The sequence below is a fragment of the Branchiostoma belcheri genome, unplaced genomic scaffold (genome assembly GCF_001625305.1).
Source record: "Branchiostoma belcheri isolate BF01 breed outbred unplaced genomic scaffold, Haploidv18h27 scaffold2, whole genome shotgun sequence".
In the NCBI taxonomy this organism is placed as follows: domain Eukaryota; kingdom Metazoa; phylum Chordata; class Leptocardii; order Amphioxiformes; family Branchiostomatidae; genus Branchiostoma; species Branchiostoma belcheri.
The window spans coordinates 8,742,681-8,769,906 of NW_017803490.1; the positions used below are offsets into that span (position 1 = coordinate 8,742,681).

Genomic DNA, 27,226 nt, shown 5'->3' on the forward strand with positions numbered 1-27,226 from the left:
TGTGGTAGATAACTTGCACTGATTATGTACGACTGTTCATCTAGCGCTGCTGAGTTTGTTAGTAACAAGCTTTCCTCACCGACACAGGTGCCACCTTTCTTCTCAATTCAATTCAATTCAATTCTTTATTTCATACCAACGTTGCAGACATACAAAAATATGTGTTGCCTGAATGGCATTGGTATTTACAGTAATAACAGCAAGATAAGTACATAACATATATTACACATATATACATACTATTAAAATATATACATTAAATCAACAGGGCATCCCAGATATGACACGTTTACACAGTCTGGTTGTATAGTCTGATAGACTGATGTAGGAACGAGTTCTGGAGTCTTTTTGTTCTGGCTGGGGGGATGGATATAGTGTTCTTGTTCCTAAGAGAGCGTCCAGTGGCGTTAGCTCTAGAGACAGGGACGAGGTCATGTAGGGGGTGGTCCTCCTGGAGCATCTGTCTGCTATGTGTGAGCTTACATGCAACTATTACTGAACAAATGTCCATCTAACGGTATTTCATTCATTATGTAACAAACTGAATGTAGTAAGTGTTCCTCACCGATACAGCTGGTATCTCCGTTTTCATCTTTTTCCAGGTAGAACCCCGCCACACAGCCGCACGTGTGGGAACCCTCCGTGTTGGTACAGGCGATGTTCGTCCCGTTACACACAGTGTTACACTCGTTGATGTCTGAAACGGCACAATATACACATCAGCATATGTTGTACATACTAACCTTATAATATGTTTCTCAGGGGACAGCTCCAAATTGTTATATAGGAAAACACGCTAGAGGATGCCTAATAAATCTTATATATAATCGAACGTAGAAACTGTGTGGGGTCGTGTGGTGTGGCGTAGCGGCCGAGTGCTCTACTCGGAATCAAGAAGTCCCGGGTTCGAGTCCTAACATGCCACCGATCTTGTGCCCTTGGGAAAGGCACTTTACACGACTTTCCTCACTTCGCCCAGGTGAAAATGAGTATTGTGTTGTCCCGTGTGTTGGTGGCGGCATTAATTTAAGTTGAGTGTGTCGTCACCACGTCTTGTGATTAGATGTTGGGATATAAAAAAACTGTGTAATTGTTGTTGGATCACTAAATGTTACAACTATCATCAGTCGATGATTTGATGGCCATAGGGACTAAGTACAATGTAGGCCTTGGCTCACCATATGAACCTCAGGATGGGGCATGAAGCACTGAATGCTGAGTAAAATAGTCTCTACAAGGCTCCGTTGAAGTCCTATCTCCGGCTAACTCTTCTGACATATCATTCTGATATTTGGAAAATTTCAACACATTGGCGTCTTGTAGAGACTGCAGTAAAATCATTACCCTTGCATGTTGTTGCGTTGCTGCCCAGTTCATATCCGGCCGTGCACATGCAGGTCTCTGTACCGGAAATGACTGCACAGGTGCTGACGTCAGCAGGGGAACAGGTGGTGCTCAGACAGGCATCAGCGGCTGGGTGATGTAAAATACAAAAGTTTTTCCTGTGTTTTCATGTATGATTATTGTCTTCAGAAATTCCTAACTTCTTTCTTTGTGAATTGATATTTGGTTTTACAACTGCGTCAAACTTTGCTCAACTCTTTGGAGCAGAAATGTAGAGTTTTCTTGCATTTAGTCTCATTTGTTCTCGTATGGCCCTGTTCCTGCGTTTTCCTAGCTGCCTCACACACTCACACTCACTCACACTCATTCACACTCACCCACCCAACCCAAGCAGTTGGTGCTACTATTTGTCAAGGTTGAGCTCTTTGCACAAGCAGATGTAAGAGTCAATAATGTCGGTACTAAGATATTTTGGTGATTCATTCATTCCTTCATTTTCCTGCTACCTACCGACACAGTCGGTTCCACTGTTGTCCAGTTTAAGTCCTTCGGGACAGGAACAGACGTAGGAGCCATTCGTGTTGGTACACGTGTGTTCACAGCCGTCAGTGTTCAGCGCACATTCATCAATATCTAAGCAAGATTAAGAAACGACAAGAAAACGAGTTCAATAACTCTAGACTAGCCTCTACCAGGCTTCAGAAGCGACTAGAAAGAGGAGAAATTGGCCAAATAGACAGATAACATGCCAGGGAAGTTCGTCTGCTAAAGGTGTATAGTTGGCCCATGGATGTAGAAAAATCACAGTTCTACCTCCATCAATGTCTGGGCATAATTGATAAAACAGAGATGAACAAAATGTTCCTAGATTTTCTTGTCTTGAGATTTTCATTTTTTATTTATTTATATAGGTTAGCATATCGCCATTTTGGCGCTTTTCAAAGCTCCCTGTGACATACATAAGATAATAAAAGGTAACTTAAGTACAATCAAAAGGTAGTTATGATAAAAGAAACAGACTAGTAAGGTACAGAAAACATACTAAATAGATATGACGTTAAAAGACTGAATGGTGCTATCATCACATATTCTAAAAATTATGCGTAAAATATTCTATTCTGAATATGTTTAACGAAGAAATACTTCAGCTTACTTGTGATTACAATAGGAGAAAAAGAAAACACAAAATATATTTGAGCATGGCAGCAGGCGCTTTGTACTTACCATTGCAAGCCTTCCCATCAGCCCCCAGTGTGTAACCATGGTTACAGGAACAAGAGAAGGTCCCGGGGGTGTTTTCGCAAACCTGTCCACAACCTCCGTTAGATGCACTGCACTCGTCAATATCTAGAGACATGAATAATACCGAGTTTGATGTAACATTTAGTTTCTTTCAGTGGTTACGGAACCATTGAAATATACAGCTACAGACGAATTGTAACTAAAAGTGCATCACATCACTTTTATCGCTCCTTTGAAACTTTATTCACACACCTTCTTGCAGACAATAAGGATGAATTGGTAGGCATTTACAATGTTGATTTAAAAGCGCTAAGAAGATGAAAAAAAATTGACAACCAATCAACCAAACTCGATTTACATCAATGAATATAAATGTGGTAAAAATCACATAGTCTTCTATCGCTACAGCCGTCCGTAGGCAACATTCTAAAATAGTGTTGGGTACTTTGTTTCAGATAGGGCTCACAGTGGTTCCCTTTTCTAGCCAATAGCAAGCTTTTGTTTGTTTGTACGTACCTTCACAGAGGGATCCCCCATTAGTCTCCAGTTGGTACCCAGCCTTACAGCTGCAGTTGTAGCTCCCAGGAGTGTTGCTGCAGGCACCGTTAACAGGGTCACAGGAGTGGGTCATGTTGGAAGCGCACTCGTCAATATCTGGAGAAACAAAGTTAATACTAGTAACTAAAAAATTGGTGTGTATCCAGGTAAGCCTGCGTTTATACAATCTCTCGCTAGATGGGGTTAATTAATGCTCTTCCCGAGAGGGGCTGCAACTGTCGAGCTGGCCGCTAGGAGCGCGATTTAGTCAGGCTATAGTTAGACAAGATATTTTAGTTGTTAAGTCAAACTATTGATTACTTGTCTTATCAGAGAGGTAAAAAACCCAGATGACTAGAATCTGGTTATGCAAAGATTGGTGTCAGGAAATACAATATTTCATAATTTAACCAAAACGTTTAAAACAAATTCTTAGATAATTCGTGGATAGTTTGAAGAAAGTCAATATAAAGAAGCATATACTAAGTGGTAGTATGATTAACTTCTTAGCATTAGAACATCGAAATGTAGAAACATAGTTTTACAGCAAATCAGAATGATTAAAAAGTAGTATGAATAGCAAAGTAGTATGATTAACTTCTTAGCATTAGAACATTAAAATGTAGAATATATAGCAATCACTTGTAGATGTTTATAGAACTGTTTTACCTGCACATGTCTGTAGGTCCTGAGCCAGGGTGTACCCACTGATGCAGTCACACACTTCTGTCACATTAATGACGGCACAGAGCTGGGTACAGGCTGTGTCGTTGCTACAGGACTGGGCAGCTGAACAACAAACAAGCAAACAAACAAACAAACAGAGATGAGTGCAGGGCACTGCAGGCAGTGTCATTATCACATAACTGGGCAGCTATGGGTGGATGTGAGAAACAGTGGGATTGAGCTTTTAAAAAAATATTCAATAGGTGCAGCAAATAGTTGAAGTTTACATGCTGTAATTTCGATAGCTGAATTACTTGTTTTTATTTGTAATCTATCATGCTACAAAATACGAACTTAAAAATGTTTGTGAATAGTTCCACCTGATTAACAAATTAACATAAAATCCTTTGCAAACAATAAGAAATTTCGAGTAGATTTGTTCCTCCAAAGCGATAATGCACAGATATGAAATCTTTACTGCTATAAGCTACAAGAATCTTGCATAAAAAGATAAATGAAATTAGAAACAAACCTTCGCAAGACTTCCCGTCCGACGTCAGTACGTAGTATTCCTTACAGGAGCACTCGAACCCGCCCACTGTGTTGGTGCAGAACTGAGTACAGCCGTGAGTCGGACCGGAACACTCGTCTATATCTGTGGGGAGGAACGGGTAAAATCATCTTTATTACAATGAAAATACAAAGATGGAAGATTGCTTGGGTAAAACCTAGGTCAACCATTTATCTCTTTATATACAGCACTAAGAGAAGGTCGCAAGGCAAGTTAGACAAACACAGTTTATACGTTGCTATGTGCATCGGACATTTTGGTGTTTCAATTAAAATCATTGTGGAGATATTTAAAACAATCCTTCCTGTTACATCATATTTATCTTCTACAGGAAAGCAGTCCTGAAGTATATATCTTTTCAAAAATATATCTTCACAGAACTTCCAGAAGGAAACATAGTTTTGTTCCTCCTTTTCTTTTGTTTCAAACTGGTGCTGAAGCAGACACGATGTGGTGTTGGATTACATTATGTAGCAAGTGGTAGGTCAGAGTTGGAGGGGCTGGTCACCATGAATGTTTCTAACTTTGTTTGGGCTAGATAACGTGAAGGTAAACATTATGTACTTAGTATTTTCTTTACAGATGTGATCTTCTTAGAGTGCATGTGTGGCTGTGGGCTATTTTGTGCTTTCTTGCCAGTGTTTTTGGTCTGTCTGTTCATCATCAAAAGTTTACCTTCGCAGGAGTGCATGTCGTCCGCGAGTCTGAAGCCCGAGTCACAGGCACACTGATAGCTTCCCTCCACGTTCAGACAGATCCGGTCACAGCCTCCGTTACTGGTCTGGCACTCGTCAATATCTGCGGGGAGGTTGCAAGTTATGTTGTGTATATTGCCACATTATGCATCAAATTGTGTCGACTTACTGCTACTGTCACAGCTGCCGTTACTGGTCCGACACTTGTTAATATCTGAGGAGGAAATGTTGCAAGTTATGTTGTGCATATTGCCACAAAATGCATTACGTTGTGTCAACTTACTGCAACAGATATATAGAGGAAGAAACTAGTGTTTTGCTATGCGCTGGGATGGTCTTTGGTGATGTAACGTTTTCCAGTGTCGAGGACACAACTTCTGTGGTAGCAAAATGAGCATAGTAATAGTAGTAGAATTATTTTCACTGATTGTGAGTACGTAGGTCTACTGTAGATGAAAAATGACGTGTTCTTACCTGTGCAGGTGTTCCCATCACCTGCGTACCCAGTGTTACAGGTGCAGTTGAAGGAACCCTCGATGTTGGTACAGGTGGCCTGGGCATCGCAGTTGTGGGTGCCTGCACTGCACTCGTCAATATCTGCAACAATACAAAGGTCATTGTCTTCTTTCCAAGGTCTAAAATGTGTCATCACTTCAGTAAAGAACAATCAATCGTCAGTACGTGATACTATGTAATATGTAAGCTACATTTTAGGCAAGATATGTTTTCACCATAAATAGTAGCAAGACCATAATGACTGATACTGCCTATACTGTCCAACCATATGACGGTCTCATTACCCTGGGAATGGGTACCAATTCACCCGGATCAGGTGTATATAATGCTCTCATATCCCTTAAATGGCCATGCCTTTGCAGTTGACAAAATGGAACGCTAAGACTGAGAAAAAAGATTGTAATGTAACCACACTCGACACACGACACTTATCGTGCGTTTTCTACCAACATTCAAACATAGTTATGGAAATAAACCTACCTAGGCATGTTCTGTTGTCTGCCAGCATGGTGTACCCTGCCAAGCACTCGCAGCTGTAGCCAGGTGCCTCGTTGTTACATGTAGAGTTCTTTAACACTGTTACATTTCTGTTACATCAGAAATGAACATACCTGTACTACTAGTATATAGAAATGAACCTACCAAGGCATGTTCTGTTGTCTGCCAGCATGCTGTACCCTGCCAGGCACTCGCAGCTGTAGCCAGGAGCTTCGTTGTTACAGCTAGCATTCTTTTAACACTGTTACATTTCTGTTACATCAGAAATGAACATACCTGTACTACTAGTATATAGAAATAAACGTACCAAGGCATGTTCTGTTGTCTGCCAGCATGGTGTACCCTGCCAAGCACTCGCAGCTGTAGCCAGGTGCCTCGTTGTTACACGTGGCGTTCTGACACTGGTGCGCGTCTGTCTCGTTCGGTAAGAGGAGGCACTCGTTCAGATCCGCACAGGACTGTCCGTCCCCGACCATACCGGCAGGACAGGCCCCGCACGTGTAGCCGGCGGAGTCGGCGTCGAGAGGGGCGGGGGCGTCCGTACAACTCACACCTAGAAATAAAACATAGTATTTTATTGATCAGTTGGGGTAGACACTCGTTCAGATCGGCACAGGACTGCCCGTCCCCGACCATACCGGCAGGACAGGCCCCGCACGTGTAGCCGGCAGAATCCGCGTTGAGAGGAGCGGGGGCGTCTGTACAACTCACACCTGGGGAAAACATTTATTTATTTTTTTCACATATATTTATTGAATATTAGGCAAGAAGCATAGTTGCTTATATGACGCTTCCTACTCAAATGATAAAACGAGAGTAAAACACAATGACAAAATACATACATAATTACAAAGTGGGTAAAAGAAAAATGAGACAAGATGGTAATCTATCAATTACGCGAATCATTCGTTCACTGGTAACCAGAGTCAGAGTATGACCATACGTATGATCCGCTTATCAAGCTCGAGTCAGACGAACATAATTTGCATGATGATAATTTCATTCATTCATTTATTCAATCCATCAATCCATATATCCATCAATAAATCCATCTATCTATCATCAATCCATCCATCCAACCATTCATTCATTCATTCATTCATTCATTCATTCATTCATTCATTCATTCATTCATTCATTCATTCATTCATTCATTCCCTCACTCCTACCCACCAGAACTCAAGCAGACAGTCGCAGGACACCAGGGCTAACCCCTTACACGTTCTTTTTTTTCTTTCTTTCTTTCTTTCTTTCTTTCTTTCTTTTTTTCTTTCTTTCTTTCTTTCTTTCTTTCTTTCTTTCTTTCTTTCTTTCTCTTTCTTTCCTTCTTTCACTCCTACGTACCAGGGTAGCAGGGTGTGACCGAGCATCCGTCGGTGTCGGTCTCACATTCGTCCCCGTCGAACCCGAGCAGACAGTCGCAGGAGGCCAGGGCGAACCCGTTACTCCGCTCAGCGAGAGTCGCCTCCCAGTTACACGTACCTGAAGAAACGGGTTATAACAACTCAGAAACATAAATACAGATAAAACTTCATATGTATAAACTATCAAATATATTACTATATTGCTGCTGAAGTCTTAAGGCCCATCGCCGTTCACGCAACTGCGACGGGGGCCGACATTATCTATCAGATATCTTTGACCCAGTGTTGACGTCACACTTCAAAGAAGCCACGTGACAAGCCTCACTGGGTCAGTCTACTGGGGAAGACCAGAGTGACTGATCGAAAGCTCTAGGGGAGAGAACTTCTCTGTGTTGGATCTAAAGTTTTAACTCTAAACAAACAAATAAACAATCGTACCGTTGTTCTGGCAGGAGCATACGGTGACGTCAGGAGAAGCGAGGGTGGCGGCGCCGACGTCATCAGTGGCCAGGAACTCGATAGTGACGTTTGCGGTGTCGGTAGGAGTCCAACTGGTCGGTAGAAAAACAGAGAGAGATTCCTGATGAGCCACATCGTATATCTTGGCTCCAAAGTTAATTACATATCTTGCATTTTTTCACATTTTCTGGTAACTGTATTTATCATGACATCTGTGGCTTTATGATAATATTGGCTAGTAGTCTCGGTCGGCAACCCATCATGGACACAACATAGTTTTCCTTCTTGAAGATCAGGTCCGGTAGTGTGAGTCTTTCATCATTCTGTGTTACCTTTAAGTGTTTTTACTCACATTGATTCATTGTGCAGCAGTTATTGGCATTGAAACTTGATCCAAGTCCTGTAGCGAGCGTATTAAAATTACAGCACACAGAACATAAGTGTTGTGCTAGTGTTAGTAGTAAGTTTACGATGCTTTTTTACTGACGTGTAGTAGTTAGTGGCGTTGACACTACCCGGCGTCCCGGCCTGTAGTGAGATGGTGACGGTCCCGTCGTCCGTAGCCTCCAGCTGTAGGCCGAACTCCTGCCCGACCGTCGCGCGAACCTCGGACGTTACGTTAAACACGGGCGGCGTGTTATCTGTATGGGAATGTGGGTTGTCTTAGAATCCATAGTCTAGAAACAATTGAGGGTTGTAGTATCCAGAATCGTGCTTCATACAGATCCATGTTCAGCCACGGTTCTATAGTCAATGTATTTCCAGGACAGTGCCTGGAGAAAATCTACGTTCTATGCAGTACATTGCCTGATCCTAACAACCCATTTAGACTTATATCATAGACACGGTTCTTAATGCAGCAGAAGGTTGTCTTAAAACGTACAGCCTAGTAACAACTAAGGGTATTTTTAAATCGGTTTGTGTTTGAGTGAATAATGCAAAGATGAACGTTTGATCAAGTATCAGATTAAGACATCAGATAGCAATTTGTTAGCAGCACATTATTCTCACAATGGTGGCTTGGTTGTGTATGGTGTTGCAGACCTCATATAACTCAGTCTAGTATACTGTCGTGGCTTTATATGCGTGTGTTTATAGAAACGTACCCAGAGCAGCGTTGCTACTGGCAACCGCCTCCAAGGCAGCAGCCGCGGCAGCTCCCACGGCCTCGTTTCCAGTCAGAGCGATGTCGAACAGACATTCCTTTGCAGTGGCGCTACCGCAAACCTGCCAATCGATCAATCAATTAATCAATCAATCAATCAATAAATAAATCAATCGACCAATCAATCAATCAAAGTTTTTCTCCACAACCTGTTTCAAAGAGAAGTCCCTTCAACGAAGTTCTATGTACGCAACTAGAATACAAGTATCTTCCGATATAGAATTTCGTGGATATAACAATGATCAGAAACAAACAAAACGAGACAAGGCAAGACTAGTTTCAGCATAATTTGATCTGTTTAAAACATCTTTGGACATGATAATGGACAAGTGAAATACAATTGGTGAGAAAAACAGGTTCACAAATTATCGGAATCTAACAAAAATCCATCCAACAAATATCCATCATTTACGATCAATACGGTCGACCGATGAGGATGACGAATAAAGCAAATGCCAGTCTTGTAAATGTCTTGAAATAAATCTCTTTTACCTCAATAGCCCTCAGCTTGTCCGCTTCTGTGGCAAACATGGTGTCCAGGTCAAAGAACAAAGGTTGGAAGGTCAAGTTCCCGTATGTCGTAGCGTTCCCGCCACCGGGGTAAACACTGAACAGCGAAATTGTGGACGGGTCTGAGCCCAGCTCGTCAGCAGCATAGTTCGGAAGTGCCCCTGGATAAATGGGAAGACAACGTGATACTTCACTGAAATTCGTATATACAAGTTCGTAGTCGTGCTGAATATTATCTATCACATGCTTGGTGATATGACTAGTTACACCTAGCTAGAAAGAAGGAATTCCGATTTTTTAAAAGATATTCGACTCAAAGTCACAAAAAGCTTCATATCTATTGATACAAGCCACACAAAAAAGTTTCCCAGTCTACAAAGTGCTAAATGCTATCCCCACTAACCATTAGAAAATGATATAATTTCTACTAAGTTAATCCTACCAAAAAGCATTCCGATCTAAATTATAGTAGTAATTGTTGGAACAAATGTTATAAAAGTAAACAAATGCAGAAATGAACGAAAGCTTCTTACAACTCTGTCCCCATGGAAAAGTTTCCGCCTCTGCCGTGTTCGTCAGGTTGCTAATGGCAACCGCCGTTCCGTTCGGCCAATAGAATTCGTCGTCCTTGTCGTCGTTGAAGTTACCCAGCATGCCCCGCACGTGACCCTTCATGTCAGGGGTCATGGAGACTGCGTAGGTGAGCATGCTGAGGCCGGCGTCGACCTGCACCGAGATCCCGGATGTAAATATGACCTTCACGCCGGTCACGGTGCCGCTGGAAGAATCTGAGAAAAAAAAAGAAGTTTTTTAAAAGATACTTACTTGTACTTGTAATTGTCCTACCATCTAGAGATCTTGAAAGATATGCTTAAAGATATGTTTAAAGATTGCTTAAGAACACGTTTTTGCAGGATGTTACATGTTTAATATCTATTTCGTTGAAGGCTTTTCACTAAACTATTTCTCTTTCCTTCTCTCACCACTCCATTTCTCTCTCCCCTTTTCTCTGGTTTTCCATCTCTCTCTCTCTCTCTCTCTCATGATTATCTTAATGAACTTGAAGATAGACTCGTGGTAAAATTGAAGGAAAGTGATATCGCTAAATGCAGTACAGCATCATCAGCCTGCAGTACCAATAGGCAAGTACAGGGGGCGCCATGAAGCCATGGTTGATATAAAGGACTAGAGTAACATGTCACTGGATACAAGCACCACCAGCCTGCAGTACCAACAGGAAAGTACAGGGGGCGCACCTGTGATGAGCTGAAACTCCCCATCGCTGAACGTGCTGCTGCTTCCGCTGGCGATGTCAGACAGCGCAACCTGTGTGCTGTCCACGTACACGTCCAGACTGGAGCCTGTGCTGTCCAGGTATAGCTGTACACTGGCGCTACCCTGCTGGACAGCAATGCCGCTGGGAGAAACAACAATGGGAATTACTTAAAAGCTAATATTTGGGCGTAGTTGTCGTGTAGTTGCCTTGGGTGCAGTTGTAGAAATGATACTAGTGCGGGTGCCTTGAATGTAGTTGTGGAAGTGACACCAGTATATGCGTAGCATTAAGTGTGGTTGTAGTGATACAAGACTACCACTGAAAAAACACACACTTGAAATTACTTAAGACCTAGTGTATCGTAAATATGTCGTGCCGTTGCCTTGAGTGCAGTTGTGACACAAGTGCTGCAGGCTTCCATATCGGAGTTAGTTGCTGCAATTCTTGATAACAGGAATAAAAGACTTTGGCTGCGATGCTATGTTTGGTCGCTTCAATTCTTGGTCATGTATGGTCTCTATTTTAAAAATTTGTGCATCTTCTTATAGTTGCCTATTTTGTTTTCTTTCGTGCCCTTGCGTAGAGTTTTTGCTTAGAATTTCCGTAAGATGTCTTCCATAAAATTGCATGTTGTCGCCTTACGTGAAAACTGTAGCCTGTGGTGTTTTCCCTTCCTCCACCTCCGCTATTGCAACGTACATGGTTTCTATTTTTAAAATGTATGCATCTGTACCCTTTTGTGTTTGGTTTATAAAGATCTCCATCTTCTTTTTTTTTTAAAACCTCTTGCGTAATATTTTGATTCTGACATTGATAAAATTCATTTCCTGTTGCCTTACGTGAAAACCGTAGCCTGTGGTGTTTTGCCCTCCTCCACCTCAGCCATGTCCGTCCTGCCTTGCATGAGGAATCCGCGAGGGGCGCTGCTGGTACTGTTAGCCATGAGGTACTCCCCGTAACCGTTAAAGGAGTAGGACAGGCCGTCCAACGTCGTCAGGTGAGGGTCACCTGCTCCGGCACCTGGGCAGGTAAAAAGGTGATAGTCAAAGTTTATTGAGCAACAATTGCATCGGATACAATGCATGTCAAATGAGACTTAATAACTATAAACTATTTCTACTAGCGTACAAATCTAACTTATCGTTCAATACATGTACATATACATGATGAAATACATTTCACATTGCTATGATACGGTTTCTCTTTTGTATAGCATTATGTATTTCTTGACCTAGATAACAAGATACAGAGTTGTTTGCGATTTTGGCATGAATTGAAACGCTTCAAATAGCCCCTAGTTCAGGTACATGAGGAATCGCTAGGTCTACATGTATGTCTGAATGGGTTAGGATCAGGGACGGTTCTGGATATTCTCGAATGTCCCAGAACGTAGATTTGCCCCACATATATGGTTCTGGATAGTCTCCGCGTGACCGAGAACGTGTATTTGCTCCAGGCACAGTTCTGAATATGTGTGGACTATCCAGAACTGTGCCTAAGCATGTTTCTGGGTACAAGAAAACCTTACTCTGCCTTGGCGGTTCGTAGCCGACGTTGGTCTGCATGGGCCGCTTGCTGAAGTACAGACTGCAGTAGGCGGTGCCCGTATCCTGGCAACAGTAGGTCCAGGGGAGGATGTCATGATCCTGGTACTCCTGTGTGTCCTGTGGGGATGTGAAAAGGAAGCAGTGTTAAGTGTTTATACTGAATGCTGCAACTATGGTATGTCTAGGCATATTGCTAGGAATCGATTTTTTTCTGCAAGTATTCACTGTCTTTGTGTCTATAAGTTGCTACCATAGCTATACATTGAAACGCAATGAAATTGAAAAGGGTGACCCTGGGTTTAGAGACAAAACGGTTGGAAAAGCCTTAACTAAGAAAAGAACGGCTGGTCAAATTCACACTTAAAAAAAACTGTTCAACAAAAACGCTCAGTGGAGGAGGTTGGTGAAGAGTCTCTATTTGGCCCTCAAGTATGGGAATGGAAGTACTGGTAAAGCTAGGATTCAAGCTGAACTTAGAAAAAGAACATTGGCCTCATGTAACCATTGGCCACCCCACGCACGTGGGTTAAGAAAAAGAGCAATGCTCTACCCGTGCATATCTGTGCAGGTTCCCAGAAAGAGCGCGGTTCCGCCAGAGGAAGGCTCCAGACCGACGGTAGCAGCACAAGTTGTTTCCACCTGAAACATAACATTGAGTACAGTATTCAGTACTAACTAAACGATTGTGGGGGTACTTGTTCTTGCCATTGAGATTGGAAAATATTTTCTAATGCATTTGCAAAAAATGAATGATGGAGACCAAATGCTATAATACCATTCACAAAGAAATATGAAATTTACCGATGGCCAACGAGAAAATATATGTTTGTTTTCATATATTTTTGTTTTCTATTTCTTTCCGTGCTAACAACCGCCATATGTCCCTAGCCTATACTAGGTTTAAAGCTTACATGTTAGGATTTTCCTAAGGTTTAAATGAATTAATGAATGAATGAACTTTAGTGCTCGACAGTTGTACATGGTACAATATATGACATCAGTAACAATGTGATCAATACAATTAAGTCTATTCTAAGAGACTATGTGTGTGTGTGCGTGCGTGTGTGTGTTTATATGAATGAATGAATGAACTTTATTGCTCGACAGTTGTACATGGTACAATGTATGGCATCAATAACAATGTGATCAATACAATCAAGTCTATTCTAAGAGACTAGTAGCATTACTGCAGGAATATGAACGTAAACGGCGTATGACATGATGTGCGTTAGGCGTTGCAATCTGTTAGAAAATGAGAACAGTTGTTTTGTACCGTCTGAGAATCCGGAGTTGTCTCTCTGCTCGTAGCAGGTCCTTCTGGGGTCGAGGCCGGTCACCACCTTCCACCTGAGGTCCAGACCTGCGTGGATGCTGGTCAGCGGACAGGAGAGCGGACTGGAGTACAGGAACGGGTCGGGCTCTCTCTGGAAGACAAAGAAAAAGAATTATCATATCCAGAACAAAAAAACGTGTCTGTTTAGTTAGCTCTATGCTAGAATGGGTTAGGAATAGGTCCTGTATAGCCTGTATCGTATCGATAACCATGCTCAACTACATTTACGCCTAGATGGGTTATGGTTACGATCAGGTACATTTCGAGGTAGTCTCTATCATATCCGGAACGGTGCTTATCTATTCCTATACCAGAATTGCTTAGGGCCTGGACTCAGGCACAGTTTGGCTCTGTCGTGTCGTTTTGTCTACAATTTGTGTGTTAGATTAAAGGGGCTTCGAGTTATGGCGATGGACAAAAATCATTATACATGTGGTTCAAAATTGTTTAAGCAATGAAAGCTACAGTAACCATACTTTTGATACACAGAGTACGGTATAAAATGCTGGCCTCTTATAATGATACTAACCTTGTACCAGTCCGCGCACCAGAGTCTAGGGTTGACCCAGTCTGTGGGATTGTCGTCCACTTGTACCGCTATGATGCCGGTACGATTCGTGGTGGGAGAGACTTTCTCATCCATACAGTACACGTTAGAGCCCGTGCAGTCTTTGGTTCCGTTCACAAACCTCGTCTTCATCCTTCATTGATGGTAGAAGAAGTGTATATTAATTATCACATTTACATAGTTTAGTCTCATACCTTTCGCACCAGCCACATAAATGTAGGCAGGGCTGTCCCTGGTGCTGAAACCATGCACACACACACACACACACACACACACACACACACACACACACACACACACACACACTCTCTCTCTGTCTCTCTCTCTCTCTCTCACACACACACACACACACACAATCTCTCTCTCTCTCACACACAATCTCACACACACACACACACACACACACACAATCTCTCTCTCTCTCTGTCTCTCTCTCTGTCTCTCTCTGTCTCTCTCACACACACACACACACACACATACACAATCTCTCTCTCTCACACACACACACGCGCACACACAAAATCTCTCTCTCTCTCTCTCTCTCTCTCTCTCTCACACACACACACACAAAGCTATTTCTCACCTGGAGTTTTCGTCCTCCTCCACCTGTACCCCCTCCCACGGGTGTTTGATGACCATCCCCACGAAGGCGGGCCACATCCCGCCCACCAGGTTGCCAGGGGTGATCTGCGGGTCCCACCTCATTCCGCCGTCAGCGTAGTACGACGCCATGTACGTGTGAACGTTATCAGTCACCAGCGCCGCTTGGAACGTGTTCGTCTGGGAGAGACGTTTGAATCTTCGAAATTAGCATGGAATATATCAAACAAATGTATGTAAACTCGTTAAAGACCATCAAAGCAGATTGGAAAGTGTTAACTGTTGGTCAGTGTAAAATGCAGGGATGTAGAATGGATTCGGTCATGATGATTTAGTTTTTGTTACATGCATGTAGAAGAATACTAGTAAACAAGATCAACGAACAAATTATTTAGCAATCGTCAATAATCAAGTTTAGTAAATTGGTACCTGGACATTAGAGATTTCCATTCCATCCAATTGCTTGCAGTGAAGAGATATTAGAATGTTAGGTATGTTAGTAAAAAAATGCAATACAAATACTGAATCCTATACAAGGTTGAAGGTTATTGTAGTTGTAGCTAAGATGTTTTTGCTCAGTTTCTTCCTCCTCTTCTCCTTCTGTTCCAAACAAATAACCAGGACCAGGCGCCTTTCACCATGGTAACTGGTTGCATAATGCAGTGCCATGAAGAACTGAGTTCAAGGGGACTGCATGGACACCATATACAGGAATGTGAAGGTAAACATAATTTACTTTGCAAATGTTCTAATTTATTGAACATTTAAAAAAAAATTACTGATTGTAACCACCTTAATGTTCTCCCTCGCCACGTCTCCTGCCATCGCCATGTTCTCCCAGGTGACGACCAGAACAAACGTGGGGTCAAAGTTCGCCACGCCGAAGTGCTTCTGCACGTTTTCTGATGCCACGCTGAACACCTCGTCGTAGTTGGGAGTGCCGGGTGTGTAGGGGAAGTACCAGACCTAAAATGTGTGAAAGAATAATCATTTAGCAAGAATCTAACCCTTACCTAGAATCTAACCCTTACCTAGAGTCTAACCCTTACCTAGAATCTAACCCTTACCTAGAGTCTAACCCTTACCTAGAATCTAACCCTTACCTAGAGTCTAACCCTTACCTAGAATCTAACCCTTACCTAGAGTCTAACCCTTACCAATCAAAAGCCAGCAGGCTAAATTTGAGCTTCTTATACATAAACAAAGGTTCAAACAAACGATTTGACAATGCATTCAACTCCAACCCAGAATAATACCAGCCCAGAAGAGAACAAGAAATGTCCATGACTTCAAGTACCAGAGTTATAAACCAAGGATTGAGGTGTTCAAGAACTATTGTAGAATGGAACTCGCTTTCACCAAGAACAGTAGGGGCATTATCATTAGATAGCTTAAAACACAGTTTAGATGTTCAAGGGTTAGGTGTAATAGTGTAGCCAGCTGCCGCCGAATCGCGTGCCTGCGAAGCTGGTGTGTTACGCCGAAGGGTGGTTATACCGGCTATACTGATACAGAAGCCGGTGTGTTATGCTGAAAAGCAGTTATACTGGATATACAGATACAGAAGCCGATGTGTTACGCCGAAGAGTTGTTATACCGGCTATACAGATACATATACACATTACTAACAACCTACCCTAGAAGGGTACCCTGGTCCCGTGACGCTATCAGCCCAGAACGGCGCGAAGACGGCCAGAAGCGGCCCGTCGAACGCTTCTGTTGCGGTGGTCGGGTGGCGGTAGATCTTTTTTGCTGCTCGGTCACGGCGAGATGTCAGGCTAGTGGCCACGATTACGCCATCCTCTAAAACCTAGATAAGTACGATACATTGAAACTCTCACTACCCTATTATCAAAGAAGCAAAAGTGCTACAGCGCGATACGCACATATCATGGTAAACCAATAAATCTAAAAAAATCATAATTGAATAAAAGACACAAGGTCTGCTTTTTGGATCAGAGAGAAATAATCTGGACTTTGTAGAGTTTAGTATGGTCTGTATCAACAGCTCTTAATTGTAATATTCACAATGTTTGATTATATAATGTTGCCACTAACACTTCTATTCTAAGACGCTAGTAACATACTTATTAGCCTGGGTGCCAGTCCATTGTCAGGGCCTACACATGGTCTAACTTTAACATTTGACCCTGGAGCCGAGGAGCTCGCCAGTTAACAGTGTGGTATCCAGACTACTAGCCAGATTAACATCAACCCGATATAACCAAAAACACGAGTATTCTACGTACGTATATAGAGTTGGCGAGCTGTCCGCCCCTGGTGGGAAGGCCGTTGGGAACCGGGATGAGAGGGGAGACGGCGTCCCTCCCAGCCGGGGCCGCGAGCCGCGTGTGACCCGAGTCGGCACCGTACGGGAACAGTCGCTGCTCTGTGGGGAAATAGACAAGGCAGATCGTTAGGGCGAGCATTCTCCATTGTCTGGCATGTAACATTTACAAAGCCTGATAATTCACTACCTTCATATTAGCTGAAAGCCCACATGAACAGCTATTGAAAAGACATTGTTTTACACTCTTTTCACTTCATAGAGTGCGAGTGTGATCCTGCAATTGGCGTCCGGGCATGCAGTTTCAAATGTTTACATGGTAAGATCTTTTCATCATTACTTTGGACACATTCAACCAATAGTGTTATACATAATGTACTACAGTAGACACTGGTGTACCCACAATGTGTTACAACACACAGGAAAACAAAGTAGGTTCTCCTGTCTTTGCACAACAAACAAACAAACAAACAAACAAACAAACAAGCAAAGTTCTCACACCTTTGCATTCCCCGGGAAAGCCTGTTCCCCTGCGGGACACACTGCGGTACCCAGTCCGACACTGGCAAGTGTAGGAACCGATCTCATTCACACAGCCACAACAAACAAACAAACAAACAAACAAACAAACAAACAGAGTTCTCACACCTTTGCACTCCCCGGGAAAGCCCGTTCCCCTGCGGGACACACTGCGGTACCCAGTCCGGCACACGCACGTGTAGGAGCCGATCTCATTCACACAGTCCGCGCGGTCGTCACACAGGTAATCTCCAGTGGTGCACTCGTCAATATCTGGGAATAGATATAATAAATAATAGGAGATAAAGTAAGGCTACATGAGAAAAAGGAAATTACACGAATGATTGCAACGACATAATTAAGCGCTGATTGCCTGTAAAACAAGAAGTGTGAATGTTCTAAACCTTATGTATAGATGACAAGGAAGTGAATCCTATCTGGTAGTGGCTTTGTCAACAGAGACTTCGATGCTGTTTGCTAGGATGGTTTTCCATTTACAAGTATTGAATTGAAAGTCATCCATTGATCTAATAGCCTAGGTTCCATCCTGGTTAGTTTACTCCGCTCCCACAGTCGCTATGTTGGTGGTAGCGACTGTGGGAGCGGACGTCAACTAACCAGGATGGAACCCAGGCTATTGATCTGAAGTGACACGAATCAAAGTCAAGAAGTTCTGACTTGCCTCCTAGTTCTCCAAATTTACAGACTCTATTCAGGATCTCTGCCTGTAGAATCACTGATTCTATCAGATTGGGGTCTTTACCCTGACATTTTCCTACATATTTCGATCATACTCTTTTATTCTTCCAGCGGTTGTGAAAAGCTGCACTAATAACCCCACCTTCGCACTCGCCGACCGTGCCGGCCCCGGAGTACCCGGGTTTGCAGGAGCAGGTGAAGCTGCCCCGTGTGTCCGTACAGACGGCCAGCTGACGGTCACAGTTGTTGTTACCTCTCCTGCACTCATTCGTGTCTGTAAATTATAGTGTAATAGGAAGGAATACATCTTTAAGTATTGGGGACGCTTCATCGTCTCCTAGGTTTATTAAGTTATGGCCATTTGTTTAAAAGTGAAACTTTTGTTTCAACACAAAGATATATTCTCACCAAGAGCTTTCGATTATTCGAAATTACGGTCATTATTGTTGTCTGGACATTGATATTTTGTAATGAGAAAACGGATTGGGTTGGTCTGTATACATGCCTCATGTTTATAAGTGTACTTGTAGTGTCAAACAGTATATTTCACGCTACCATGATTGTGCATTATTAAACCTAAAATATCCATGAACTTTTGTCGATATTTATGCTCCGTACTATATCCGAAGCTACCTTTAAATGACTTCCAAGAAGCTAAAGTACACAATCGCATGATCGTGCATTTTAAACCTAAAATCTCCAGGACCCTACATTACTTTTTTCTATGTTCAGTTCGATATACGGAGCTATCATTGAATAATTTTCAATGGGTGAAGTGTACGTACTGATGCAGAGTGTATCGCTGCCCGGTGCCAGTTGGTACCCCGCCTGGCAGCCGCAAAGATAACCGTCATCAGTCACTGCGCAAGTCGCCACGTCACTGGGCGAACAGGGGTTCGAGGACGAACAGGACAGGGCAGCTGTATAGAAACAATAGTAAAAATTGAGTATTAATTTTTAGGCTCTCAATCAATCAATCAATCAATCAATCGATTTATCAATCAATCAATCAATCATCCACAGGCATCAGGAGCTGAAGCATGGAGGCTATATCAGAATGTAAATAGTAAGAATTGGGTATATTTCAATCAATCAATCAATCAATCAATCAATCAATCAATCAATCAATCAATCATCCATAGGCATCATGAGGTGGGGACCTCTCTCTTTCTTTCTCTCTCTCTCTCTCTCCATGATGTTCTGTGTCTAGGTCCCTCCGTTGGCCCCATTGACCCTTAGCCTTTTGAGTAAACTTGTATGACTTTTAGAATTTAAGAATCGAAAAAATCCATTTCTTTTAAAATCAGCGTGGAATTATATGTACAATAAATGTTGCTTCAATAAATGAGTAGTGGTAATCTTTTTCGTGGATAACACATTGATGCTTCTTCAGTAACATGCAGAACTGGGGCTTCCATAGTCCACAACTTTACTCTACCATGTAGAACTATGAATCCCCCCTACCTTTGCATGTTCTGTTGTTGCGTGGGTCCAGCTCAAAGAATCGCGGACATCGGCAGAAGAAGGAACCGACGGTGTTGTTACAGAGATCCGAGCAGCCACTGAGGCCACTGACACACTCATCAATATCTATAAGGCAATACAATAAGAGATGATGATCAAAAGATGTCCTGAATCATTGTACTATAGAACTGTTCTTAGGAAAACATGGAATAGGTTAGTTTTATTACAGAAATCCGAGCAGCCACTGAGGCCACTGACACACTCATCAATATCTGTCATGAAATACAACATGAGGTGGTGATCAAAACATGCATAACATGCATAAAACTATAATAAGTACAGTCAAGGCTGCACAAGTGACTATCGCTACGTAAAGACCACCTGGCCAATCAGACCGCTTGTTAGCCCCTCAGATAATTTCCCTATTGAAACAAACATTAAGAATCTATAGTGATAACCTGACCACAGACCTGATTTTATTTGTCTTTCTGGGAAGCAGTGTGGCTATAGTATAAATTGGGTACCTTCATCTTATAAGTCAGTAACAGCGAAAGCTCTTAGATATATGGGCTAAGGAGTGGTAAATGTTAAATACTAATATAAATGATGCTGCTGTTATAGCATTTGTTCTCATAGCAGATATTGCAAGGATTGTGCAGTCACCTGTGCAGTGGGTGGCGTTGATTTTCTCGTACCCCCGGTCACATCTGCACCTGAAGCCGCCCGGAAGGTTATGGCACTCCGTGTGGGGGCCACAAGCCGGCTGCGTGGCGTTACATTCATTTATGTCTAGATGGGAAAAGCATGCTGTGTTAGTACATGGAAAACAGGCACATGGCAATCGACGGAGCTTCTATAAGATACTAGTAGGTACAAGGATCCTATTAAACTATGATGTAAAATGGGAAATTGTTGTTCTTCTGTTAGTACATAAATAATAGGCAAGATGACACTCGCTGTTACTTCAATAAGATAGGTACAGGAATCTTATGATGTAAAATGGGAAATTGTTGTTCTGCGATTCAGAATGCTTGTACATAAAGAACACTAGAGACTTCATATGCAGTTACATTTTTATAATCCCAATAAGGCTCCCTTATATCCATTTGCATCTTTTTGGCAAATGATCAACCAAAACAAAACAGAAATTCAGGACTCGCAAACGTTCGTGGGTGTCCGTACGTTTGATAATGTACATGCGATCTGTGTCTATTTCCCCATATTAAACGGTAAAAACCTTAGAGTATTAAATATCCGTTGGCAACGTAACGTAACACAAAGTATATGAAACGAAACACAAAGTATATGAAACAATGAAAATCTTTATATTTTACCTTCACACTCCCCGGGAAACCCTGTTCCGTTGACCGCAGTGCTCTGGTAGCCAGGTTTACAGTCACACGTGTAGGAGCCGAACAGGTTTCTGCATCGGGCTTTTCGGTCACACATGTACTGATCAGTGGCACACTCGTCAACATCTGCAAATATAGATGGAATTTAATCCACCAATTGCCATCAATAGAAACATATAGAATACATTTCCCGTGATACATGCTTGTACATGGCAATCATTAAGTAAGAAAATGTTTTCCATTGTAGTGACATGATAAGGTAAGAGCACAACCCATGTATCAAAATTGTGACAAATTATGAACTAATTGTAAACAGACCACCTGCTACATTATTGTGTAACACTTGGCGCAATGCTAGCCTTGTGTGAGATGAATTATGATATAGCCGGGCGACGTCGACCAATGAGAAGTCACCATTTCCAATCGGTTATCAGGCAGAAAGAACATAAGAGGTGAATAATGAAAAAAAGTGGTCGGTTATTAGAATCTTTCGCCACGCTCACTCGGTGGTTTAGTCGGTGGTTATGGCACCTGACCATGGATTATCTCACCATGTACACCTCCGGGTGGGGCATTAACCCTTTATTAACCCATTTCCAGTGCTCCCTGCCCTTGGAGATCTGACTTACCGACAAGTTTATCCGGAGTGATGCAGGGCGCCTCCTCGGGCCGAGGCATGCCGTCACAGTCGAACGGCCAGGTCTCACCCAGACTGGTCAGGGCGTGCTCACAGCTGCCCTGTTAAAGCACATCAATGCAAGTTAGTTTGTTACGTTAAGTTTTAGTGGCCTTTACAATGTACTGTAAACCAAGCAACACTCTTAGCTAGCTTTAAAAATTTATTTCATTATGAACATTACTTCAAAAGAAGAGTGCTATATCACGTAGTATATTTCAGATTTGAATGTTCCCATACCAATATAACTCGCCTTTTTGTTGAAGTACATTGATATAGTTTTGTGTCCACCCTTTAAAATATCTTGTAAGTCTGTGCTATAAATATATCTGGTGCATGTAGGAACACCAGATAGACCTGTAGACCAAACATATTAGTCTTCGGGCATGGGTTTGCAATTAAGAATGCCATAAACCTATAAACAGTAATTTCAAACCAAATGTGTTCCCATACAAATATTTGTCTTGAATAAATGTTTTCGGTACTAACCTGGATCTCTTTGCAGAACTTCCTGCACGGCGCCAGGCGGCCGCCTCCCTCGCACTTCGGCGTCACGGCAGAGCACACCGCAAAGTGGATGTGCTCATGGCAGTTGCTGAATTGACAAATAGATAAGTTAGGTACAAAAATAGATAATCAGAGCCCATCACCCTTCACTGAACTGCGACGGGGGCCGACATCGACTACCAGATATCTTTGACCCAGTGTTGACGTCACACTTCAAAGAAGCCACGTGACACGCCTCACTGGGTCAGTCTAGTCTGTATTCAAATTCATTGAATTCGGATGATTCAAACAATACCACAGCTTTAACGTTTTACTATGATTACTACCAACACAGATGAACTTTCATGATAATACATGTACCACAGCTTCTCTAATTCTTTTTTTAGCCAGGATTCTGGTATCCTAACAGCTTACCTGTTGGTCAGCATAGTCAGCATGGCCCCGGTGTCCCTGTCAGCCTGGATGGTGAGCTGGCCCGGGTGGCCCAGCATGTTGGGGAAGCGGGTCGCCTTCCATGGCATGTCCAGGCACAGGGGCAGGGTGATGGGCTGGCAACCTGCAGGGGGTAAGGTTATAGGTCAGGTCAGGTCAGGTCAAGTCAAAGCGGGGGCAAGTTTAAAGGTCAGGTCACGGTTCAAGGTCATGCCAGTTCAACACACAAGGACAGGGTGGGGGCAAGTTTAAAGGTCAGGTCTGGCTACCTTGGGGGAGGTTAGAGGTAAGGTCACAGTTCAAGGTCATGTCAATGATACACAGGGCAGGGTGATGGACTGGCAACCTGCAGGGGTCGTCAGGTTACAGTTCAAAGTCATGTTAGTTAAATACACAGGGCTGTAAACCATAGCTCACAAAGGCTCAAGTTCATGTGACTGTTTCAGGGTATGTCAATGACACACTAAGGCAGGGCGATTTGCTGATATTCTTACCTTCACAAGTGGGTTCTAGTGACGACTCGAGCATCCCTGCGTTCTCCGGACGAGCCAGGGAGGAATCCAGGCCTTGGGGTTCACAATCTGCGAAGAGACCACATTTGCTAATTAAGAAAAAAATAATGCAGCGTTGCAAACCTAAGATCTGAGCAGTCTCTAATGTATTCAACTTAAGGTCACTAGGTTCTCTTCCTGTTCACATTGTCTTAATTCCTGTTTCAAAGTTCTTCTACAGCAACACGTTCTTTCCCCAGACTGCAGAATTATGGAACTTCCTCCCAAACACAAGCTTTTCTTCTGAGCAACACCTTTGAAATTTCGGTGTACTCACAGCAGTTTTGCTCGTCTTCAGCCAGCGGACAGTCTGGTTTGCCGTCGCACATCTGGGCGGGCTCCAGGCACACCGGGTCCGACACCGCGCGCGTCTCGTTCCAGTTCCGCCGGCAGGTCGTCTGCCGGGGGTGGCACTGCTTCACGTTGGCTGGGGAATGAAACAACCGTTTTAGAGGTTCAACAGTCAGGTATACAGGATTCTTTATTGAAACAACAAAAAGGACAGGGATTTTTGTATGGTCTTCTACGACTAAAGATCTAACAAAGCTAAATACATGTGTGGATAACGTCATCCTACGTATTCAAACAGCTAGCAGAATATTCATCAGCCATTGACTGTTTTGAAAGGTCGTCTGACGGGGGTGGCACTGCCGTACGTTGGCTGAGAAATGAAACACATTTAGATTTTTTGCTTAGGTCCAAAAGAAAAGATACAGTCAGAAGCTCTAAGGAAGGTTCTGATAGACATCGAAACGTAAGAAAGGTCTCGTTCCAGTCCCGCCGGCAGGTCGTCTGACGGGGATGGCACTGCTTTATATTGGCTGGGAAACAAAACAAAACGAAACAAAACTAATTTTGAAGTAAAGACCAAAGAATGAATTGGGCCAAATTTTCGGCTGCCTCCTTCAATCTTGTTCACTGAATGGACCCATCTACTCTTGGAACGTGACGTCAGAGACACATGACCGTAGTAGTGCGTTATACGTGCCAGATAACTTGTGTCGCCCCCCGTCGCTGTTCAGGGTAGGTCTGTGAGCTCTAATTTAGACTGCCTCCTTCACTTCTCTTGCAAAGAAGTCTGGTTCAGAATCGAGGATTTTGACCCCTTCTAAAGAAATGAAGTGTCGGATCCTCGATTCTGAACCAGATTGCATGCATGCATCATCAGTCGTATTAATCAGACCCAGAATTCAGGGGTGAAAAGAGAGAGTAGCCGGCCCACCCAGTGCAATACTTCACAACCGCTATGGAGGCTATGGGGGGGGGGGTTAGTTAAAGTTAAGAAAAGTTAAAAAAAGAGGTCATTCCTATCCCCCTTACTATTTGCATCATCTATTCATGCACACAGTTATATATACATTCATGTTTCTTCCTTCCTTCCTTCCTTCCTTCCTTCCTTCCTTCCTTCCTTCCTTCCTTCCTTCAATAAGATGTATTTCACAACCACTACTCACCGAAAGGAGACCTGATGCAGTTTTCCTCCGGCAGTTCCAGCAGGTCGCATCCCCGCGTGTCCCACTGTATCCCGACAGCCACCGCGTCGTTCCAACACGCCTCCGACATCTCATAGCAGTACGAACGGCAGATGGGTCTGCGAAAAAAGAAACATGGTTCACCAGTTAGTATATAAAAAAAAGACAATGTGGTTAAATTTTGTCACGATCATAATTTATAAGCCTTATTCCATGCATATTTTGATCTTAATTAGTAATATATTATCAAGTCCTACAATGATGTTAAAACGGCAGAAACGATGTAGAATGTTCAGTTTAACAATATGGCACATAATGTGACAACTCTAGTTTAAATTAGAATCTAGTGACACTAAATTCTGACTTAGCCTAATGTTAGACCCAATAACAAAGTTAAAACAAATCAAAACAAAGTATTCGTTTGAAGTTTGGAAGATTCCTTCAGGTTTCATTTGCTGAACACTCCATGCTGATAAAACTACAGGCCTTTCCTCACTAGCCTGGTTACCAAACCTATTATAGCTCCCGAGTCCTACATCCTCTCCGCGGAGAGGATGTAGGACTCGGGAGCTATTATAGGTTTGGTAACCAGGCTATTTCCTCACCTAATCTCCAAGCAGATCTTTCGGTTGGGTGGCAAAAGACCGTATCCATTGTCCTGTATGTTAATGAACACTCTTCTGGCCAATGGATATTGTCTTACCACGGAAAGATCTGCTTGGAGATTATCCTCACCTTGCTCCTCTAGGTGTACATCTTGGAAAGAAGAACTCGCACAGGTAGTCCTGCAGGTATGGGTGGCAGTGGGAGAGCTGCAGATACTTGCTGAACTCCTCAAACGCCACGTCCTGACTCTCCCACTCGGGAAAGTACATGTGGGGAAACCTGGTCATGTAACCCATGCCTGAGCACTGGCCGTACTCCAGGGGCTCACATCCTGGAGAAGAGATATGCATATATATATATACTAAAATAGTTTCATCAGGTTGGTTAAGTATAGGATACAAGAGTTTTCTTTTACACAACCAAGACAACTTTGCTGACGTTTCGGTGACTATCAAACACCTTCCTCGGAGCTTCTGACTGGGGTTCTGATTCTCGCTACCTATATCGGCTTCAAATAGCGGCGAGAAGCAGAACTCCAGGCAGAAATTATGAGGAAGGTGTCTGATAGACACCGAAACGTCAGCAATGTAAACTTTGTAAAATGTAAAATTTTGGTTATGTAAAAGAAAAACTCCCGTATCCTATAAATACATAATATTTCCAGTTTTAGATCACTGAAAATGTATAATTGGCCAGTACAAGGAAGCCAGACAGTACAATGTACTTTCTGAAGTGGGCCTTTCTGAATGTGTGTGTGTGTGTGTGTGTGTGTGTGTGTGTGTGCGTATGCGTATGCATATACATACACATATACAAATTACGCTGTGGTGTGTTACAACATTTGAAAAACACACGAACCCATGGAGCAGTTCTGTGGCGGTTGTCCCGGCCATGTTCTGGTGCCCGGTATCTCCCGACCTGCTCCGTTCACACACCAACACTCCCCGCTACTGTCTTCTTCGCACTGGGTCGGTTCAAACTCTCCGAACTCGTCACACGCAGGCACGAACACCCGCGACTGGCCCATAGACATGTTCCTCATAGCGGCTTCCCGCATTCGTATGCAACGGCTGTCACCTGGAAATCAAAATAATTCAAGTTTTGAATATCAGCGAAGGAATGTGTATAATATTGGCCCAATCTTTAACAAACGCAAGTTTTAGCAAACGCAAGTTTGTGTGAATATCGTGGAAAGACTGACACCAATGAGACAAAACTTAAATATATTTTTATATACAAGTAACGATCTTGAAGGAAATTTCCAACGCTGTCGTGGAGAAATGAAGGTGGAGTTAAGTGTCACGTTCCGCCTATTGTAAACTTTTCTAATAGCGTGCATGTCAACCGAACTCCAGACACTCAGGCCAAGAGGTAGGGACATTAACCACTGAACCACCAATGCAAAAGACTGGCCACAGCAAATGACGATCTTACTGTAAGCACAATCTCTTTCGTCGTCGCCGTGGGGACAGTCCCTGTTGCCGTCACAGATCAGACTGGCGTTTATACAGGAAAAGTTCCTCCCGTGGCCTCGGCATTCCATCTCCCACTCTCCGCAACGTGGGCCTGGGCAGAACATTTACTATGTTAGTTTTGCAGAAGGGAAACATATTTTTTGCTAAGTAATGCTTTGCACGTATCATCAGGGCAACCATTGACACCTGGTTATCAAAACGCAATAATTTAAAAAAAGCTTCTGTACTCTGTAATTGGAGAATATATATATATATATATATATATATATATATATATATATATATATATATATAT

At 42.8% G+C, this 27,226-nt stretch overlaps 1 protein-coding gene across 1 annotated transcript in view; it reads right to left on the minus strand.

The window, feature by feature from the left end:
* The window catches only part of LOC109468912 (fibrillin-1-like), a 58,682-nt gene that overhangs the window by 13,320 nt on the left and 18,136 nt on the right, over positions 1–27,226 (minus strand). The window contains exons 12-47 of the mRNA XM_019767293.1: positions 26,891–27,022; positions 26,375–26,533; positions 25,586–25,787; positions 24,833–24,969; positions 23,656–23,805; positions 23,322–23,408; positions 22,810–22,951; positions 22,378–22,483; positions 21,842–21,950; positions 21,195–21,338; positions 20,524–20,649; positions 19,861–19,986; positions 19,200–19,316; positions 18,539–18,670; positions 17,827–17,970; positions 17,141–17,280; positions 16,528–16,701; positions 15,684–15,857; positions 14,875–15,071; positions 14,253–14,424; positions 13,664–13,814; positions 12,941–13,029; positions 12,372–12,507; positions 11,683–11,863; positions 10,824–10,984; positions 10,101–10,355; positions 9,550–9,728; positions 8,999–9,119; positions 8,380–8,533; positions 7,872–7,984; positions 7,414–7,551; positions 6,377–6,622; positions 5,530–5,652; positions 5,036–5,158; positions 4,322–4,444; positions 3,793–3,912 (exon numbers count right to left, since the gene is read on the minus strand). Of these exons, the coding sequence (XP_019622852.1) occupies positions 3,793–3,912; positions 4,322–4,444; positions 5,036–5,158; positions 5,530–5,652; positions 6,377–6,622; positions 7,414–7,551; positions 7,872–7,984; positions 8,380–8,533; positions 8,999–9,119; positions 9,550–9,728; positions 10,101–10,355; positions 10,824–10,984; positions 11,683–11,863; positions 12,372–12,507; positions 12,941–13,029; positions 13,664–13,814; positions 14,253–14,424; positions 14,875–15,071; positions 15,684–15,857; positions 16,528–16,701; positions 17,141–17,280; positions 17,827–17,970; positions 18,539–18,670; positions 19,200–19,316; positions 19,861–19,986; positions 20,524–20,649; positions 21,195–21,338; positions 21,842–21,950; positions 22,378–22,483; positions 22,810–22,951; positions 23,322–23,408; positions 23,656–23,805; positions 24,833–24,969; positions 25,586–25,787; positions 26,375–26,533; positions 26,891–27,022 (5,283 nt within the window). The remainder of the gene's footprint in view (positions 1–3,792; positions 3,913–4,321; positions 4,445–5,035; positions 5,159–5,529; positions 5,653–6,376; positions 6,623–7,413; positions 7,552–7,871; positions 7,985–8,379; positions 8,534–8,998; positions 9,120–9,549; positions 9,729–10,100; positions 10,356–10,823; positions 10,985–11,682; positions 11,864–12,371; positions 12,508–12,940; positions 13,030–13,663; positions 13,815–14,252; positions 14,425–14,874; positions 15,072–15,683; positions 15,858–16,527; positions 16,702–17,140; positions 17,281–17,826; positions 17,971–18,538; positions 18,671–19,199; positions 19,317–19,860; positions 19,987–20,523; positions 20,650–21,194; positions 21,339–21,841; positions 21,951–22,377; positions 22,484–22,809; positions 22,952–23,321; positions 23,409–23,655; positions 23,806–24,832; positions 24,970–25,585; positions 25,788–26,374; positions 26,534–26,890; positions 27,023–27,226) is intronic.